This window comes from Myotis lucifugus, unplaced genomic scaffold (assembly GCF_000147115.1).
Source record: "Myotis lucifugus unplaced genomic scaffold, Myoluc2.0 scaffold_62, whole genome shotgun sequence".
In the NCBI taxonomy this organism is placed as follows: domain Eukaryota; kingdom Metazoa; phylum Chordata; class Mammalia; order Chiroptera; family Vespertilionidae; genus Myotis; species Myotis lucifugus.
The window spans coordinates 2,097,713-2,118,677 of record NW_005871110.1 but is presented as its reverse complement, the minus strand read 5'-3'; the positions used below and the strand labels follow the sequence as shown (position 1 = coordinate 2,118,677).

Genomic DNA, 20,965 nt, shown 5'->3' with positions numbered 1-20,965 from the left:
CTTTGACCTCTAGGCTCTGCTCCATGTGATCCGTCCTCAGCTCTCTTACTCAGCCTCCCTGTCCTCTGGCACCCAGCTGTGGCACACCACAGCTTCACCCCCCAACCCCAGCACAGATGCCCAACTTGGTGAACTCCACCTAATGGCTCAAAGCTGAATTGTAAGGGCGGGTGGGCAGGGGGTGGGGGGAGAGGGAGAGAAAAGGCAAAAAGGTTTATTAAATTATTATCTTAAAGTTGTGCTCTGAAATGTTTTATTCAGAAGATCACTTTGGTAATTATTATAATGAAAGTCAGAAAAAATAGAATTTGACATACAAAAATTACTTTATTAGATTTTTTTATATTAAATGAGTTTACTTATATGCCCTGAACTACCTCTGCTGATTAATTCCTTTAAGATCAAACAAGAGCTCAAGAGACTAAAAGTTCCCAGTCTATTCCAGGTGATAGCATGCTATAAACTATTAGCTTAATATCATCTCTTATTTGATTTTGTCATTAAAGATGGTACTTGTATTTGAGTAGGATGTTCTTATGTTAAGCCAAAAAAAATTGTAAAAAGAAGAATATGTGTAATGACTTTAAACAGATATTTGTAACTTGACTTTTTCCTCCTTTTTTAAATAGAGGAATCTTCGTTTTGGCTGCCCTTATTTGGCAACATGTGCTGCCGATTAGTTGCCCAGCCAGCTTGTATGGCTGAGGATGCATTTGCAGGATTTCTTAATCAGCAGGTTAGAGGATTTTAACTATTCGACAGTAATTATAGCTCCAATTTAGATCTTAATCCTAATATTGAGAAGTATTTTTTAGAGTCTTCTTTTAAAAACAACAGTTTTCTCATTTGACATAGTCTGGGGAATTGGGAGGGGAGACCTGGGGATGAGCAGGGAGGGTCTAATGCAATTTGGATGGCTAAGGAGCTACCTCTCCAGGTTCCTCTGCTTCATGAATTGCAGTAACAGGATAATCAGCAACAGAGGACTCCTTGTGGAAACGGATGAGGACTGCTCAGCACCTTTCTCATAAGGCCTTTCTGGCAGACAGCTTTTGGCACAGTGTAGGCCTCTGAGCTTCCAAAGCGGCCTCTGTGCCATCTACTCCTGATTTATTTATAACCATAGTTATTTATATTCAGTAAATAATTAATTATGGGCTCCAATGAATCAATAGTGTTTTCTAAAAGATTCCATTAAGAGGAAAGAAAATTTGCATTCTTACAGGGTCGTCAACATTTTCCAGTGCTCTAAGAACAGTAAGGGAAAATTATATTTTTAATACCAAGTTATTTTTATAACTTTCCTGAGTCGATGAATTGCTGTGGAATTCTTAAGACTCATTTTTAAGACGGGCTTTTTAAAAACTTCATTGATTTATGATTTTATGTGTGTAAATGTTACGTGGTAATTATTACCTCCATTTTGCTTATTTAATGCTTTTGAGAATTCCAGACCTTTATTTTCTAATGTTAAGCTACTCTTCGGTTCTGGGCTGTTAACTCATTATATAGTAAATTAATGGGTAACTATCACATTTAAAAATTTTAAAAAACTAATTTAACTTTGATAATTTAAGTATTTTGTTGAATTTAGAGTTAAGATGATGAATTATGTTTTAAGGTTGATTCTTTCTTGATTTTTTTTTTCCAGCAAATGTTAGAAGGTCTGATTAGTTGGAGAAGGTTATATTGTGTTTTAAGAGGAGGTAAACTCTATTGTTTTTACACTCCAGAAGAAATTGAAGCTAAAGTGGAACCAGCTTTGGTAGTGCCCATTAACAAGGTAAATAAAATGCTATTTTAAAAATAAAAATATAACATTTAATGAAGTTTGTCCATTTCCATACAGTTTAAATTGTTGCCATCTTATAAAGAAAAGGGAAGTACTGCTAAAAATAGGTTAGTTCATAAAGGGAATTAATCTTATTTTTCTTTCCATTATAGAGCTAATTCAGTAAAGGAATTGCTGTATATTTCCTTAAAAAACATAGTTATTGGAAATCTATACCAGTAAATAGGTTTTAAAGCAGAGAATATAATTCCACATTAACAGGATTTTAAAATTTTCCAGGAATTTATTTAATTAAGAGATTATATAAACATAAATTGTTAGCTCATGTTACAGTGATAATCTCTCTAGTTAATATTTAAATGAATCCATAAAAAGACATTTCAGAGTGGGATTGATGGGCAGTTGTCCAGCCTTCTGTCAGAACAGGAAAGCCTGACAGTTCATTTAGAATACATGAATGCTTACACTGCATTTAAGAAGTAGTACTACACCACCTAGAGAATCTGTCAAACACACACACACACACACACACACACACACACACACAGGTTTGATACAAAGATGATTAAAATTTACTAACAAAATTTTTATCCATAAATCTATAGGAAAACTTTCCACAATAAGCCAGACTTATCTTAAATTTATCTTCATCCATCATCTTAGTTTAGTGTTTATTGGAGGTTCCTCCCCCCCTTTTTAACATTCCTTCTAGAGAATAGTATAATGGCATTTCTAGAGCAGAATGTCAGCTTTTCTTTCTAAAGACTACTTAATTCTTTCTAGTTGTTTTAATTTGCTTGCCTTTGGAGTGGTTGAATTGAAATATATGATAAAATATGAGCCATCCCAGCTTTTAACTCTGCATATTTTACTTGTTTTTAAATTTTCTTTTGGAGGAAAATGTGAAGTGGTATGTCCTGAAAAACATGTAGATACTGGTTTGCTAATTTATAAAGACTTGATTTAATTTCTATGATCTTTTCCAATAATAACATATGGTCTGTTTCTATCCTGCTTTTAGAACTTACACTGCTTTTCACTTAAAGGAAATCCTTGTATAATTAAGTCCACTTAATATGTCTGTTTTGTGTATTGGAAAGATTGGTGATGCTATTAAATAATATACCTCAATATAACAACATAGTGAATTTATTTTTGGTTTAGAAAATTAGGTTTATGAAAGTACAATTTTATTATTAGAAGCTTGATATAATTTTTTATTATTTGCCAACCTTTTGTTTTGTTTAAGCAGCATTCACTTTCCTCCACCTTATTAGTCTTCTGAAAATTCCAAATATTCAGATATACAGAAAAGTTGAAAGAATAGAATAATGAACACCTGTGTACCCTTCACTTAGATTCTTTATCTATTGTTAACATTTTGCCACATTTGCTTTCTCTATAAATAGTTTAAATTTTTTTCTGAACCATTTCAATGTAAGTAGCAAAAAGCATAACATTTTTTCCCTAGAATATTTCAGTGTGTTCCTCCTAAAAACAAGGACATTTCCTTAATAACAATAATATTATTAGCACACTCAAGACAATTATTGTTGATAAAATACTATTATCTAATATACAGAGCAAATTGCCCCAATCATCTTCAAAATGTTCTTTCTAATTTTTATTTATTGTTTTATCCAAGACCCCATCAAAGATCACAAATTGCATCTGGTCACCATGTATTTTGTTTGTTACCTTTTCATCTAAAATTGTGCCCTTGCTGCCTTTTTTTTCTTTCTTTTTGTCTTTCATTACATTGACATTTTTGAAAAATCCAGGCAAGTCCCCAAATTTGCATTTGACTAATTATTTGACTAATTATTTCACTAGATTTAGGTTATGTTATTTAAAATATGTTTTTATTAACTCTAGAAAGAGAGGAAGGGAGTGGGAGAGAGAGAGAATGAAACATTGATGATAGAGACATCCATCAACTGCCTTCTACACACCCACTTCTGGGGATCGAGACCACAATTTGAGTGTGTGCCCTGAATGGGAATTTCTCTCAGTTCATGGGACGATGCTCAGCCTACTGGTCCACACTGGCCAGAGCTAGCTTCAGTATTTTTGGCAAGAGTTCTACATAGATGATTTCTGTCTAACCTGTTTAGCCAGCTAGGTAGTAAAAATGGAATTCTATGAATTTTTTTAGTATCTATTGTACAGTAGAATATGGATAATAATAAACCAAATTAAAATGTAATTTAAACAAATATTTTTAAAGTCATCTGTTTTATTTGAAAATAGTCTTCAATGTATTCATTTTACTTTATCACAGCTCTTTAAGATAGTCAGAGAAGGCTGAAGTCAGCCCTGTTGTATAGGTATATTATTTCTATTTTTCAAGTGAAGAAATATACTCAGAGGAGATAGAACTTGTCTAGCTAATAAGGAAGATTATATAGCTCACTCTGTAATGGGTAGAAAAAAAAAGTCAGGCTCAATCCCCAGCCCCAGTAGAGGCATGTGTGGGAAGCAATCAGGAGACAACCAATTGATCTGTCTCTCTCACATTGATGTTTCTCTCCCTCTGTTTCTCCCCCTCCATCCACTCGCTCTGAAAGTCAGTGGAGGAAATATTCTCAGGTGAGGATTAACAACAAAACAAAACAAAAAACACAAAACAGTTGTGGGCTGTGTTTCCTGTTCCTCATAGATTGCTGGACTAGATTTGGAAGCCAAAACTTGACTTATTCCTATCTCCATACCCACTGTGAGTCAGTTTTGAAAGTAAAAAGTAGCTCTGGAATGAGGTTCTGATCCTGAAACCTCAATCTACCTCTCAATGCAATGATTTAGGACAGTCATAAGGGAATTCCTCTATTGTTGTAGGCAGTATATCTTTATTTTCTTGTCTGATGGCAAGGGTCTAATTCCTGAAAAGTGCTTAACAATGTTTACATGGCCTGACTGAATTGACCTTTTTCAATTGTGGTAATAAAGCTGATAACCTAGCAACTAATAGGATTCTGTAGTCAATCAACTCCATTATTAAGATGATTGAAATCAGCATACTTAGAAATCCCAGTGGTGGCTCTGCAATTGACCATTACAAATTCACAGGAAAATGATGAATCTAATAATTTGTATAAACTTGCCTTAGACTTGGGAACAGCATAGGTTATCTTTGACCCTGAGAACTGATGACAGATATCTCTTACATTGTGACTTTTGTCTAAAGTACAAAGGGAATGTAATATTAAACTATGACATAAGATTAAGGTTGGGAAGGTTAATATCATTTACTGGTACTTGCTAATCTCAAAGATTATACAGATGGGAAAATCTTCCATTCTCTAGCTTTGCAATATTGTCATCTTAATTTTTTCCAGTGTGAATTCCTGCCCTTTCTCTACAGAAACTTTTCTTTCTGCAGTTCCTACTTCCACCTCAGGTTTTCTTTGAACTCTTCTATTCACCTGAAAACTTCACTCTTAACAGTAAATTCCACCAGTCTCCTTGTTTACTTGTGTCAAATATTAACTGGGTCAAGACATTTATTTGTTAACTTATGAAAACACAACTGTTATAATATTATACCTCCTATTTAAAATAGTTTAGATTTTTTCTCAATTTATAGAATTATTCAGATTTACAGAAAAGTTGAAAATACCTTTGTGTTCACTTGTATACCACCTAGATTCAACAGTTAACATTTTGTCATAGTTGTTTTATCCTTTTTTTTTTAAAGGGGGCTAACTGCTTTACATTTATCTAATTTTTAATCAACTTTATGGTCGTAGAGTTCACATAAAATAAAATTCACCAATTTTAAAAAGTACATTTTGATAATTTTGGCAAATATACAGTTGTGTGATCATTGCTATAATCATTGCATTACAGTTTTTTTATTTTTAATAATTTTTGGTGAGAAGTTCTATTCAGCAAATTACAATTATACAGTGTTATCAGCAATACAATAGTGTTAATAGTCACCATGTTTTATATTAGTCTAGAGGCCCGGTGCACAAAAATTGTGCACTGGGGGTGGGGGGGGTGCCCCTCAGCCCAGCCTGCACCCTCTCCAATCTGGGACCCCACAAGGATCGGGCCTAAACCGGCAGTCGGACATCCCTCTCACAATCCGGGACTATTGGCTCCCAACCGCTCGTCTGCCTGATTGCCCCCTAACCATTCCCCTGCCAGCCTGATCAACGCCTAACTGCTCCCCTGCCGGGCCGATCGTCCCCAACTGCCCTTGCCTGCCAGCCAGGTCGCCCCTAACTGCCATCTTTGAGGGCATGGCAGTCAATTAGCATATTCCCTCCTTATTGGCTGTGGGCGCCGCCATCTTTGCAGCCTGCTGCTCAGTCGTTTCGTCGTCCCTCACTAACCCCCCTGTCGGTCTGGTCATCCCACGCAGCCTGTTTGGTTGTCCGTTTGGTTGTGATGGTTGCTTAGGCTTTTATATAGATAGATCCTTAGACCTTATTCATCTTACAGCTGAAAGTTTATGAAACCTCTTATCTATATTTTTTCTGACCCATTTGAAATATATGTACAATACCATTATCACAGCTAGGCAAATTAACAGTCATTTTCTTATATCATCTAATATCCATTTCATGCTCAAATTTTCCCATTGTCCCCAAAGTGTTTGTTTAGCTCAGGGGTGGGCAAACTTTTTGACTCGAGGGCCACAATGGGTTCTTAAACTGGACCGGAGGGCCGGAACAAAAGCATGGATGGAGTGTTTGTGTGAACTAATATAAATTCAAAGTAAACATCATTACATAAAAGGGTACGGTCTTTTTTTTTTTTTAGTTTTATTCATTTTTTTTAGTTTTATTGCCCACGGCTGGTTTAGCTTTTACTTTCAATCTAGGATTATTTAAATATTGTGTATCCTTTGTTCTTCTGAATTGCAAATTAGGTCCAGAGGCTTGATTAGATTCTTTAAAAATATTTTTACAAGAATATTTCATGGATATGACAGATACTTTATAGAGCATCCTTCTCAGAGACACATGATATCAGGTGGTCTGCTTATTGACAATGCTGGGTTAAGGTGGTGACCACTACCTCCCCCAGTATGTAGGTAAGCTTTCCTCTTTACAGTTAGCAAGTGCTCGTGTAAAAGGTGATACTTTGTGATTGCCCTTGCCTAAATGAGTCATGACCTTGCAGATTGCATATGTTTTCTTGTACTGTCCTTCCTTGTACATATATTAGCTGGCATTCTTTGTATTTTTTTTGAGGACTTTTTCTCATCGAGTAGGAATGAATTACAGTCCCTCCTGAAAAGACAGGATAAATGTTTAATCTTTAAATTGCCAGTTTTCAGAGTAAATAATTGGTATTGCATATTGGTATTATATTTGCAATATGTATTGGAGTGATGTTACCCCTCCAGAAATAGCAAAGGAATGTCCCCAAGATTACAGTAAACTTACAGCTTTTTTCTACTCCGTGTTTTAAATTACTTGGTTTTCAAATATAAGGTCCATGTTTTAATTGTTTTTGTTAACTTTGGAAATGTTTAAAGGATACATGCTATTAAAACAGGAACTTTGATAAATGTCAGCGTGGCATTTCCTGACATGTAGGACAGGTAAACACCAAATAAAACTTTTAAGAATGATGTTTTTTTCAGTTTTTGGTATATTTCCAATGCTGAGGCTCTAAGATCTTTTTATGCTTAATAATGTTAAATATTAAATACAAATCAGAGTTCCTTTCTTTTGATTGTCTTTCTTCTCTCATGATTTAGAAAATAATAATTTTGCCTGATGCTACTTTAAAAATTATGTGAAAACATGCATTTTGCAGTTGCTAAGGTATATTAGTAATAGTTCTGTTATTTTGATCACAGGATTTGTTCTTTAACTATAATTCTTGTCCTTCTAAAATGGCATTTCCTGTAAGGCTAAGTCAGTTCATTAATTTTCATAGGGAGCCATCTGTGGAAATAGTCACATTAAGGAAAGAAAAGCCTAAAAGCTATTCCCCTCTTCTTTTCAATCCAAATTTGAAAGGATGATTTACTTCAAAGTGATTGCTTCAACTTCAAAAAACTTCCTTTGAATGTTGTTGAGTAAGACATTCTCAATAAGGGGTACTTAACTGGAGCCACTGAATCTCCTATACATTGTAGAAAGCATTTATTAACCAGAGTTTTACCCATTGCCAATAGGGTGGGGAGTGGAATGGAAAAGAAGTATGGGCCTTTGAGATCAATAGTCTTTTCTTGATTTGAAATATTATGCATCACTTCATTTTAACGAATAATAAAATCTCTACTAAACAAGTCAATAACACTACTTGGGGTGATAGACCTTTGTTAAATTGTCTTGAATTTGCTTTTAACCATTATTTTTATAATAGATCCTAGCAAGCAAAATTATTATAAAGCACATGGGATTTTCTTTGAATTATTTTAATCCTCTTAATGTCTGAACCCTATTAACTATTCATACTGACCTTTATAAATATAGAAAAAATGATTTTTTTCAACCACCTTTTCTTTTAGTAGGAGTTTATGTCTGATTTCATTGACATAAACTGAAAATAATTATATCACACTAGTACTAATTATACCTAATGCTTGGTTTAATTTATGGTTATACTTTACATATTTCAAACATCTCTTGTCATATGTTGTGAACATATGCTTTATTTGTTATTAGAATATATATAAAGACAAATCTTTATTTTAGCCAGCAACATTGTTATTCTTATTGATATACAGAGTGTCCCATCTTTGGCTACTGGGAGCCTCATCAAGTTGGTCCATTAGATAAAACCCTAGTAATCTTTGATTTCTGGTAGGACAAGATATTCCAGGATCATCCTGTACATTTCCTGACCCAGGCTGGGAATCGGCCATTTCTCTAAAGAGCTCTGATTCTTTTTAGTGGGAAAGGGTATTTACAGACCATAATCTGGGTACATAGTAGATTTTTTTAAAAAGTCATGTAGTCAAAATTCATAAATCTGTCCTGATCTAGTAATTTTCCATCACCATAGATATGGAGCATGCAGCATACTTATAATTCAAACTAATGAACAGCCTAGAAGAAAATTTCCTTTGACTTCAGAGTTAATTATATTTTGTTACAAAATTGGTTTCTCAAATTAAATTTTTATTGACTTCAGTTGGCTGTGGAAGGTTGTAGTTCAATATGTGCTGGTTGACAAAAGACGAGCCAGCGAGGATTAAAATTTCACAGTGAATAATCTCAAATCTATCCTCAAATCAATACAAATAAAGTGTGCTAAATCAACTAGAAGGTTTGGGATTATCAAAAGCAAGACAACAAATTCTGACCTTGGACAGAACATAAAGTTTCCTCATCTATAAATTAAGGAATTGAATTAGACACTATCTCTGGGATCTGAGTCTATCGATGTAAAACTTTTTATTATTATCTTAGTTGTTCTTTTTCTCATTCTCTTATTCATTAAATATCTTTCAATCATTTAGCAGAAATAGTGGAGGCAAAAATACCTAACTTCTTTCCTTTCATATCTTCCTTTCAGGAGATACTTCCATTATCTCTACATTGTGTGAGCACATGATAACAGTTCTAAAAGTCACCTTCTGTTTTCTAATCTATTCTTTGTTTGAGAAGTGAAGTCCTGAATAATATTATACTTTGCCCACACTGAAAAATAGCTTGCATGAACTTTCTGACATCAGAAACTTTTTTAAATCACTTTTTCTTTGCCATGCAGCCTTTTGGTTTAAAATTTTCCCATTAGTTAAATTAATTTGGGTGATAAAATATAGAACTTAATTCAAATGATCTAATTTGTGCTCATTAGCACCTTTTAAAGTCCTCTCATGTTTTTTTTTAAATAACATTATTTATTGTTACCAGGGTTAATGAAGTGTGTATAGCATTTATATATTATTGTGTTATATTCTCTTAGATGGATATAAATTATTTAATCAGGTTTGTTACTTAGCTATTTTCATTTGAAAAGATACCTTGGTATTATTTTAAAATGTGCATATTCATCTATAAGAAATCAACACTTTTATTTAAAAGTTGAATCTGTTTTAATCCTACATACAAAAGGTAGTCAGAAATTTGTTTTAAAATGGATTTAGGTGGAGGAAAGCACAATTTCAGCAACAAGAATATTTTATATTTTATTGTTAGGGGTTTTAAAAAATACTAACACCAATAAAGCGTTCTCCATTACCCTTTGCTGAGTCAGCATTCAGTTAATCTGATAAAGAATCATATTAAAGATTCTTTCTAGAGCTAAGTCATTCTCTTCTAATGATAATAAGCTTTATACTTAAAAAGATTGAGTACATGCATTTTCAGGCTCCAAGGATGCCATTTGGGGCAGCATTTTTAAAAATATTTATAAATAACTACTTAAAAAGATTTAAATCTCAACATTTATTACTAATGTGTAGGAGTATAAAAATACCTGGTTATGGTAAAATTAAAATGCTGGTCATAATTCCATTACAATTCTCTGAACTCACATTTGTACATTTTTTTTTAATATATTTTATTGATTTTTTACAGAGAGGAAGGGAGAGAGATAGAGAGTTAGAAACATCGATCAGCTGCCTCCTGCACATCACCTACTGGGGATGTGCCCGCAACCCAGGTACATGCCCTTGACCGGAATCGAACCTGGGACCTTTCAGTCCGCAGGCCGACGCTCTATCCACTGAGCCAAACCGGTTTTGGCAACACATTTGTACATTTTTTAAATGATATTTGTGATGCTCCAGATTCAAGTTATGTTGCTACTTTATATAACATATATTTTCCTCATGTGATTTTTTAATAAGAATTCCTTCAGGAAAGAACTTATGTAGTATGTAGTGTTCACCTGCATGTATATACCCATATTTCAGGGATGGATAGATTTTTTTTTTCCCTAGCTCTGCTACTTCCATAATTTCCACATCGACATTATTATATGAGTATGTTGGTTTTGGTGTGACTGTACAGTCTCTCTTCACTCTATACTCATCAAAGTGAAGAATTTCTTCTCATTCTTAACCAGCTTTTGTAACTGCCAGCCAAATCTTCTTCTGCACACATTCCGGTAGGCTTAACCACATTCCTGTAGAACTGCTTTACCCAAAAGAGTAACCACCAGCCATCTGTGGCTGTTAGGCTCTTAAAGTGTGGCTGTCCAAATTGAGATGTTCTGTAAGATAGACTAGAGTTTGGAGACTTAGCATGAAAAATGAATCTAAAATATTTCAAAAAATATTTTATCTATTATATGTTAGTATTCTGGATATGTTGGGTTACATAAAATACACTACTTTAAAATAATGTAATAATTATTACATAATTATTTTCACCAAATTTCTCTTATTAAATGTGATTAGAAGAAAACCTTACATATGTGGCTCACATATATTTCTAATGGATATGCTCAGGCAGCCAAATCCCTATCTTTGCATAATAGATTGTTCTATTCCAGACGTTACCCGCTAAGATTCCTTGGAAACTACATGTAGTTTCAAGCTTGTCATGTGGCATGGCAGTGCCTGTATATGACTTGGGAATAGACTTATCTCTTCTATATGTAAACACAATAAACATCACCACAATGTTATACATAGTAACACTCAGAAAACCAGTTTAGACTATCAAATGAATGAAATCATTGCCTTTGTTCTAGAGTCTTGCATTTAACATTTGAAGAATAATTTTTATCATTATGAGAATGGTATTACTTTATGGATCTTTGGCTATGAGGTTTGTAAATGAATGCTACATATGAAATCAATGTTAATGGGGAAAACCTAACTGGGTATAGTAAACACTAAGTTATGGTTTTATTGCTTTGACTGATAACATTATATATTATGCATGAATATTTGAATAAGAAACATACTTTACTGATTCTCTTGCTGTTGAAAATATATTTAATATAATTCACATTACCATTATGACATACTGTACTTATTTCATTGCAGATTTTAAGATGTATATAAAAGATAGCAAACTCCTACTTAAACTGAGATAGCAAAATAGTATTTGTTTTAATCTCATGTAATCTAAGTGCTATATGTAGCATACTTTGAAACATTACTTAGTATTTCTCATATAAAGCATTTTTATAAATCCTCTATATTTGAATTTTAATATTGAAAATTCTCAAATTTACATATTTTAAATGATTGGCAATAAGATTATAATTGCATTTGGTGTAAGTACAGTAGTTAAGCAATAAAACATTTATTTGATCATCACAAAAATATTCTCTTGTAAAACACCAATTTTTTCTTAATTTTTAGGAGACCAGAATTCGGGCAATGGAGAATACCAAGAAAAGAGTCTATAATTTCTCTGTCACCAACCCTGTTTCTGGACAGGCTGTAGCTCATATTTTTGCAGCTGACAATAAAGAAGATCTTCAGAAGTGGATGGAAGCCTTCTGGCAGCATTTCTTTGATCTTAGTAAGTAGATGTTTGGATGTTCTGGTAGTATATTCATATATCCTGAAAGGATACATACAGCAATATAAATATTGAAATTATACATATTATAACCTTATAGTTTGTATCAAGAAATTTTTATGTTCTTAAATAATATGGTAGTATATCACCAGTACAATGATGCTTTTTTCTCTTAACCTTTCCCCAGTGCCTGACTGACTAGTATAGTAACAGTATACCTTTGAATCTAGTATTCCTACCTTTTACTTTTTTAAAGAACTCTATGATATATTAATTATTAAAATATTCAAAACTCAACTTAATGAATACAAATGATGATTTTAAATAGTTTCTTACACGAATGAAGTCACACTATCCACTGAAGACATCCTGACATTTTTTTTCATGTTAAGACAATTTCATATTTTAGAAAGTGGGAACTAGATGATTTTCATTGAAAAGATACTTCTATACAAATACATTTTGTTTTCATTGATGAATACAATTATATAGGTTTCAAGTGATACATCATCTGTATATTGCATTGTGTGCCCACCACCCAAAGTCAAATCTTCTTCCATCACCATATATTTGGCTCCCTTTACCCTTTACTACCCACCCACTTCTTTTCCCACTGGTAACCAACATACTGATGTCTGTGTCTGAGTTGTTGTCTTTCTTGTTTGTTCTTTTTATTTTTTAACATTTTAAATATGATTTTTTTCCTTTATTCTTGAGAGGAGGGGAGGAGAGAGAGAAGAGCGAGAGAGGGAAAGATCGATGTGAGAGAGAAACATCGATGGGTTGCCTTCTATACACACCCTGATCATGTGTGTGCCCTGAACCCACAACCTGGCTGAACCTACAACCTGGCTCTGTGTGTGGCCTGACTGGAATTGAACCCTCTACTATTTCATGTATGAGACAACGCTCAACCAACTGAGCCTCCCTCTCCCCCCGTCCTGGGTACATTTTTTGCTTTCAATTTTAATCCCACATGTGAGTGAAATCAATATGGTTCTTAACTTTTTCTGACTTACTTCACTTAGCATGATATTCTCAAGATCCATTCATGTTGATAAGAAGCCATCTGAGGAATAAAAAACTTCTCTAAGATAGTGATGATCCTAAAATATTGAAATGTTTAGGAGACTCATTTTCCTGTAACCTCCTGTTAACTCCAGATTTCTTATAATATCATCTTGGACATCATCCAAAGAGATTTTTTTTTTAAATAGTAGATATTGTTTTTCAGTTTCAATAATACAGTTCAATGGCATGGATTATAAAACAATGCGATAGTAATGTGATAGAGTACCACTATATAAAATATGTGAGGCTCTAATTGTCTCAATTTCAAGAGGAATTTTATCAGCAGGAAAATACTGAAATTGGATATTGAAAATGTAGACTATTGATAATGGCTGTTTCTAATCAAATTAAGCCTACAGTTAGATTCAACCAGTATTTTACATCTTTAGAATGCTTTTCTGTAGAATTACAAAGTAGAGCCATTTGCAAACAATTGTAGTTACTTCCTAGAAATCATACTTAGAGACATTTTAGGACTTCTTCCAGGCTCTTTGGGGGAACTCCATAAAAGAGTTAATATCTGCAGTCCTTAGATTAAGTTTTATAAGCCTACTCTGATCCATGGCCTGGTCAAGTACTATAGCAATGGCTAGGAAGGAGGCAAAAGGAGAACTAAATTTGATTACCTTCCACATACCATATGGCTTCATTTATTTCTCATAACATTTCAGTGATGTAGAAATTATTTCCCTCTGCTCTAAAGATGAGAAAATTGAGTCTGAAGAGGTTTCTAGTTTGCCACAGGGAATCAGAGGGAGGACTTCTTCATGGCCTTCTTGGATTCTTTAGGACTTGTTTTTCCTTAAGTACTATCCCTCAGCATTTAGTAGATGTTTAAATATTTATTCCATGCTTATCAGCATGCATCACATTTCTTTCTTTTAAAATTTCAGCTATCGTAGGTGTATTGCCTAAAGAACAACAACTTCCTTTTGTTTGCTAATCATAGCTAAAATTTTAACTGCTTCCCTAAATGCTGTAATTTAGAGAATCTGTCTTACAAAACAGTTATTTTTAGAAAATAATTCTGGTATTTTATAATTTTTATATACATAAAAACAGGGAGAAAAGGTAAAAGAAAGTAAAAATTCCAGGATATTATTTAGTTTGGATATCAACTTCTACTAGATGATCTCATGTTTTCATTCTCCAGATAGGGTAAAATAATTTATCATGCTAAAAATTAGAGGGATAAGAATCTCCTGGCATTTTTGTACTCTCAAAATAGCAAGAAAGTGATGACAGCAAGGTTCTCAGGTCTGGCTATTTCTTTAGTACTTAATATTTGAGGGGTAAAATCTGCCAATCTATCTGATTTTTAAAGTATAAATTATATTACATTTGTACTATAGAATTCATTGTGTATAGAGAAAGGAAGCAAAGATGGAAGTGTTTATACTATCCTAAAGATTGACTTGAACTTTAAAATTTTTACCTTCCTAGTGGTAAGTGTAGCCTCTTGTGATTGTAGGAGAAATAATGATGTGTAGAACAAAGTAGAGAATAGATATCCAGGGCAAAATAAAGAGTAATTTAACATTTAGAGCCATTTTCAATAATTTGACTCCATTTAAGAATAGAAAATTAGAAGAGTAAGATATTAGAAATCTTAAGAAAACATTAATGGAACTAGTTCTGTTTAGCCTGTAGGACACTCTTGAGTGGAGGTTGGGAGGCAAAGGGGATGGAATAGTTAATTTTAAATTCTTTTTCCATATAATTATTTTAATCATTTTTAAAATTATAGTTTACATTTAGTATTATTTTGTATTAGTTTCAGGTATACAGAACAGTAGTCAGACAACCATACACTTTACAAAGTGCTTCCCCAGATATTTCCAGTACCCCCCTGGTACTATACATAGCTATTATGTGTAATAGTTAATTTTTAACATTTGAAAGCTAACAAACATGTAAAAGAGGAATGCTACTTGTCTTGGATGATCAAAAAGGGTAGAGCTAGGAATGGTGGGCCAAAAATAATTTTTTTAATATTTAATAATATGAATATTGAGTTACATAAGCAGCTTAACATAACAGATTACTTTGACTGGGAATATTATAACAATAAATATTGTGGGAAACATCTTCAATATACAGATTTTATGTGCATAAAATATGCATTTAATATTTTATACTGGGTCTTTATTTTTGTGTTAGCATATTGGCAGCATGTGTAACTGTGCATACTAATTTTTTCACTGGTAAAATGTTTCAGTTGTAAAGTCTTGACCAGTGAACATACCACCTTTTTGTACCTCAGACTTCAGTAACACATGGGATAATGTGGCTTTATATTCCAATTTTCAGCATGATTAGTATTCTGCTACCAGTTTAATCATCAAAAGCTTTCATCTATCAATATAGAGAAAATACTGCACTTTATAATTTGTGTAAGATTTGACAGAGAAATGTTTGCTAGTTTAAAGTGTTTCATTATTTTTCCATTAGATATGGCCTTTTTTCCTGCCCTCAAGAAGGAAAGCTGGCTTTTATATATTTATCTAAAAAAGGAAGTGGAGGGGAGGAATAAGTTATCAGATCTCAGATCCTACTAGATTTAAATTCTGCAGGGCAACCTTTGAAGCCTCAAACTCAAGATTTTATTCCCTTTATGAGTTGCTATGTGAGTTATTTTGAAATTTTTATGATATTCTGTATTTAGCATTATAATAAAACATACTGAAAGGTTTTCATGTTGCTTAACTATTTAAGGTGATGGATTTAAAATTTATGCATATATTACCATATTGCTATGACAGACTTAAAACAACAGAAATGAATATCTAATTTGACTAAACATGAAATGTCTTTAGTTTTTAAGCCATGGAAAATAACTCAGATGGGTATTGAATATGGAGATTGAGGATATATTAAAAGGAAAAGAAATACAGATCATAAATCAGTCTAAAAAGGCACATGTGTATTACATTTACTTTTCTACTGATGTAAGATTTTAAGAATGGTGAACCTCAATAACTTAAACTTGTATAATACGAATATATAGACACATAGTTTCTTACACAGTTGTTATTCAACTTGCAGGTGCACAATAAATATATAAAGCTTAAGGGTTTTTATATTCACTCAGAAGAAATAAATCTGAGAATTTTATTTTAAAATGAAAATAGTAAAATACAATAAAAGAAAAATTGTTGTCCACACTTTTAAAGTTTAATTTAATTTGAAATAACTTATTCAAGAGGTGTGTGGGTTTTTTTTTAATTATTCAATAAATTAGATTCTGTTAGAATTTTGAGTGTTCTGTTTTTATAGTAATAGGCTTTTGTATACCTTTTACTTAAATGAAAATTCATTGTTTTTCTAGAGTTGCATGATTTTTTAAAAGCACAATAATCACCTTGAAGAGGTAATTGTTAAATAACCAATTTTTATTTAATTAGAATTCTCAAAGTTGAGATCATTTTTGTGAACCACTATTCCTTTTTTCCTACTTCCTCCTAGAACTGTATTTCATTTGATTTTTTATCTTTAAATTGTCTTAATTACTGGACATTTTTATTTGATATTTAAAAGAAAAGAATTTGTACAAACTTTTGCCATACATAGAAATTTTAGTTATTGACCATTTAGTGAAGTAGTGCAGTATTTAATAGCCTAGAGATCTTAAGCTTAACATCTGTGCATAGAATTTTATTTGTAAAATAGGTAACTTTTATGCCTAGACTTGGACTTTAAAATATACATAATACTGTATTTTTGTGGCTTTCTTAAGATAATGCTTTATTTTCAAAGCAAACATGTGTTGATATCTATTAAAAATGAAATACACTACTTCACATTTATACTTTAAACTAGCCTGCCTTTTCTGTCTTTCTTAGGCCAATGGAAGCATTGTTGTGAAAAACTTATGAAAATTGAGATTATGTCACCACGGAAACCACCTTTGTTCTTGACAAAAGAGGCAACCTCAGTCTACCATGATATGAGTAAGTGGGGATTGTCTTTTCTAAGCTGCAGGCTAACAAAAACAACATTGTCCATATTCAAGCAGCTTATTCTATTGACATTAAAATGCTAAATTTTTCAGGGCACAATGAAAATGAATGAAAAAGACTATGATTATAGACTGAAGAACTCATGTTTAATAGATGAATTAATACAAAATTAATGAATACACATTTTTTGTAGTTTGAATGCTTAACAAACAAATGTTAAGGTTTCAAAATGGGATGAAGGTACACTAAAATAAATGTTAGCTGAGTAGCTGATAAAAATTCTGAAAATGTAAAATTGCAGATTGTGAAATATAATAATGTTTAGTAATTTTTTGTATTACATTTGTTTTAAAGTGTTGATAAATGAATATTAATAAATGGAAGCTTTTGTGTCGGGCAAAAAAATTGGTGAAGTTTAATGCTTTGGAAAATTAAAAATTTTTAGACTCAATAGTATTTCATTTTCTCATACTTTGAAGGATATTATCTTTGTAGGATTGCCTCGGTGAACAGTGTTGTGAATAAGCACAAGTCAAGATTAAATTCTAGTCTTTTTTGTCCCCAATGTCCCTGCACTCACATGTACCTGAAAATGTTAGATTAAAAATGATACATTTAAGTTTACACATTTATCTCTGTTTTTTTTTTTTGGTTTTGTATTGTTTTGTTTTTGTTTGTTTGTTTTTTCTTCTTTATTAATCAGGGAAAATTTCACCCACTATTCTTATCACCAAAATGGTTTCAGGGCTTCACTCTTTCTCTGGGTTTTTGGTCTTGGATTTATACCCTATTAAAGAGACCTGCTGGTCTACGGGAAAGACTCCATTGTGTTTGTCCCAGTTTACATATCAGGCTTTTATAAAAATGAAAACCACTATTACCTAGAAGTAGAATAGATTTTAAATCCAGGAAGGTAATTGGAAAAAATTCTGATGTAATTCTATTCCTTTGTAAGCTGAACATTACTCATTTACTTAGGAATACATGTATTTATGTATGCATATACATATACATGTGTGTACATGTATGCACGTGTGTGTGCAGTGCATAGTGCGTGATCTCCCATTTGGTTCTGTTGATATGGCTATTTTTACAAGTTAATGATTCTTTAAAAACCACTTGCTATCCTAATCTGTTTTTGATGGCTGTTATAGATAGCATATTGGTTTGGAAAATAACTTACTCAGTTATAAGTATCTGTTTTGAATTTTTCCCATGTATTTTTTTCTTAAAATTGTTACAGGCATTGATTCACCTATAAAACTTGAAAGTTTAACTGACATAATACAAAAAAAAATTGAAGAGACAAATGGAGAGTTCCTTATTGGTCAGCATGAAGAACCCTCACCACCCCCTTGGGCCGCACTCTTTGATGGTAACCATCAGGTGGTCATCCAGAAAGAGATATTATCTCCTGCAAGCAAGCAGTTACCTGATGGAAAACGGAAAAAGAGACGGGCTCCCCTTCCTCCTCCTGATAAAGCTCCATTCAGCTTAAAAACACAGAGCAACACAGATCTATTGGTTAAGGAAAACGGGGGGAAAACATGTGTATCTCAGACCTCGTCTTTGGATACCAAATCGTCAACCCTAGTGCATCACCTACAGAAACCAATGGCTGCTCCTCGAAAACTCCTTCCCGCCTGGAAAAATAGTTTAACTGATGGTGAAAACGCAGACACTAGGCCCAGTTTTGAAGCAAAGCCAGTGCCAACTCCAAGGCAGAAATCTATCAAAGACATTTTGGACCCTAGATCCTGGTTGCAGGCACAAGTATAGAAAACCCTTAATGTATAAAACATTAACAAAATGTGTAACTGTGAGGTTTGATTCAGAAGCGCTGTAGATGGAAATTATGTAGGTAATTAAGATGGTGGTTTAAATCAATAATGAATAAGCTATTAGGTATAAAAATGTTTTATAATGAAGAAATGCACTTCTCTTTTATTCTGATTTTGAGAATATAAGTGATTTCCCCAGCAGAATGCAAGAGGCACTCTCTAGACAATATCCTAATTGTTGGAAGGGTTAATTTATTCCTAAATTAATACCAGGCAGTGAACAAGAACTAGGCAGAAGAAAGCATTAAATTTTCTTTGGGGAGAGACTGTCTAGTAATTTAAAATGGTTAAATATGAACCATATTCTCATTATGAGAATTTTAATACTAATGGAATTTTTCAAAAGTTTTATTCAAACCACAAATTATAGAATCCACCCAAGAAAATTTCTTCTTAGCATTCTGGAATTCTCATCTAATGGTTCACTGGCTCTCATCTATTGTTTAACTCACTAGTTAACTCACTGACCTTTTAAATTCCTGGGATAAATTTTGGGATATTAAATTCTTCATCTTTAAAGGGAATTTGTAATGTGCTCCTTGATGAGCCCTGAAATCCTGGAGACATTAACTCTCATAGTGAAGCACATTTATTAGTTTAGAGAAAAGGTAGATGAAATGTTTTTTACTTCCATTTTTCTATGCATGGTGCTAATTTTCATTGTGACATAGGAATTTAGGGACGTGAGTAGCTGATTAACATCTTAAAATAAATTTAATACTTTAAAAAGCAGGTGGTCAATTAAAAAATATCAGAAAAGTGGGCCATGATAATAACTTTCAGAATTAATCCCCCTTTTAAAATTTTTAATTAGATTTCCTTCTTCTAGTAAGGTTTGATATCTGCTATTGATATTATTCATTAAAAGTCGTATTCTTACAATAAAGACATCAGAATCATTTCCATAGGAGGTAATCTCCATAGCAACCAATCATAGTGACCCAAACAGAATTATGAAATCTGTTTCATAAGTGAAGAATAAATAGCAAGAGATTAAGTACCTTACAGGAACAAAAAAAAATCCATTTTTATATTAATACTTCTTGTAAACAAGAGCTGAACAGAATCTAATCAGAATTTCCAAATAAAACAGTTTCCATAAGGTGTCAGCAGCAGCACTAAAAATCTCAAATCACAGTGAACCCTAAATGTCATTGTAAGAAATAAGAATTAAATTACTGCCCTAAGTATAATCCCTAGAGATAATTTTAAAGCCCATAAGAACTCTATTTGGATCAGCACTACATTATTACAAAGTAAAATGAACACTTGACAAAAATAACATTAATTTAAATGGAGCCTTTCATTATTTTTAGATAGCAAAGTCTTTTTCATTTATATAGAATGATGTAACTGCCAGGTTACTTTTGTGTTTGCTCAGGATTCTAGTAAGAATTGGGACTCGAGGGAGCAAGGATACAAAAGGTCTCTTGTGACTGGCGACATCAGCATAGACCTAGTATTTGTTGAGAAGGAAGCCCTATATGCTTGTCTGGAATTTAGAGACAAGCACATGTATAAACACCTAAGAAGATAGGATTAATTTATTTTTTCTAATTAGAAGGCTCTTGTAAATTTCTGTTGTGATTGCCAATTTAGTAAATGGCATATTAAAAATCTAAAGGATTTTATTTTAATTTTTTTTTAACCTCACGGCTGTTTTTAACAGCATTTGTGACTCATTGCCACTAAATTATTGAGCTTGTGCTGTAAGGCAAAATTGTTCCTGAAACTGGTATCTAAAAAGCCTTCTTTATAACAAACCAGAGTTAAAACTTCCAAGTTATATTCTTGTCATTTCTCTTCATGCATATTATATCAAGAAGGCTTTAAGTTGTACAGGAAACAGAATTTATTCATAAAGAAATTACCTAGCAGTTGTTCCCTCAGTGGGGCGCTTTGAAGCAAGGC

General features: G+C 32.7%; 1 protein-coding gene across 1 annotated transcript in view; it reads left to right on the top strand.

The window, feature by feature from the left end:
* Positions 1–19,121, top strand: part of RTKN2 (rhotekin 2) — a 63,909-nt gene extending 44,788 nt beyond the window's left edge. The window contains exons 8-12 of the mRNA XM_006089713.3: positions 630–736; positions 1,652–1,783; positions 12,021–12,183; positions 17,097–17,204; positions 18,457–19,121. Of these exons, the coding sequence (XP_006089775.1) occupies positions 630–736; positions 1,652–1,783; positions 12,021–12,183; positions 17,097–17,204; positions 18,457–18,992 (1,046 nt within the window). The 3' untranslated portion in view covers positions 18,993–19,121. The remainder of the gene's footprint in view (positions 1–629; positions 737–1,651; positions 1,784–12,020; positions 12,184–17,096; positions 17,205–18,456) is intronic.
* The last annotated feature ends 1,844 nt before the right edge of the window (positions 19,122–20,965 follow it).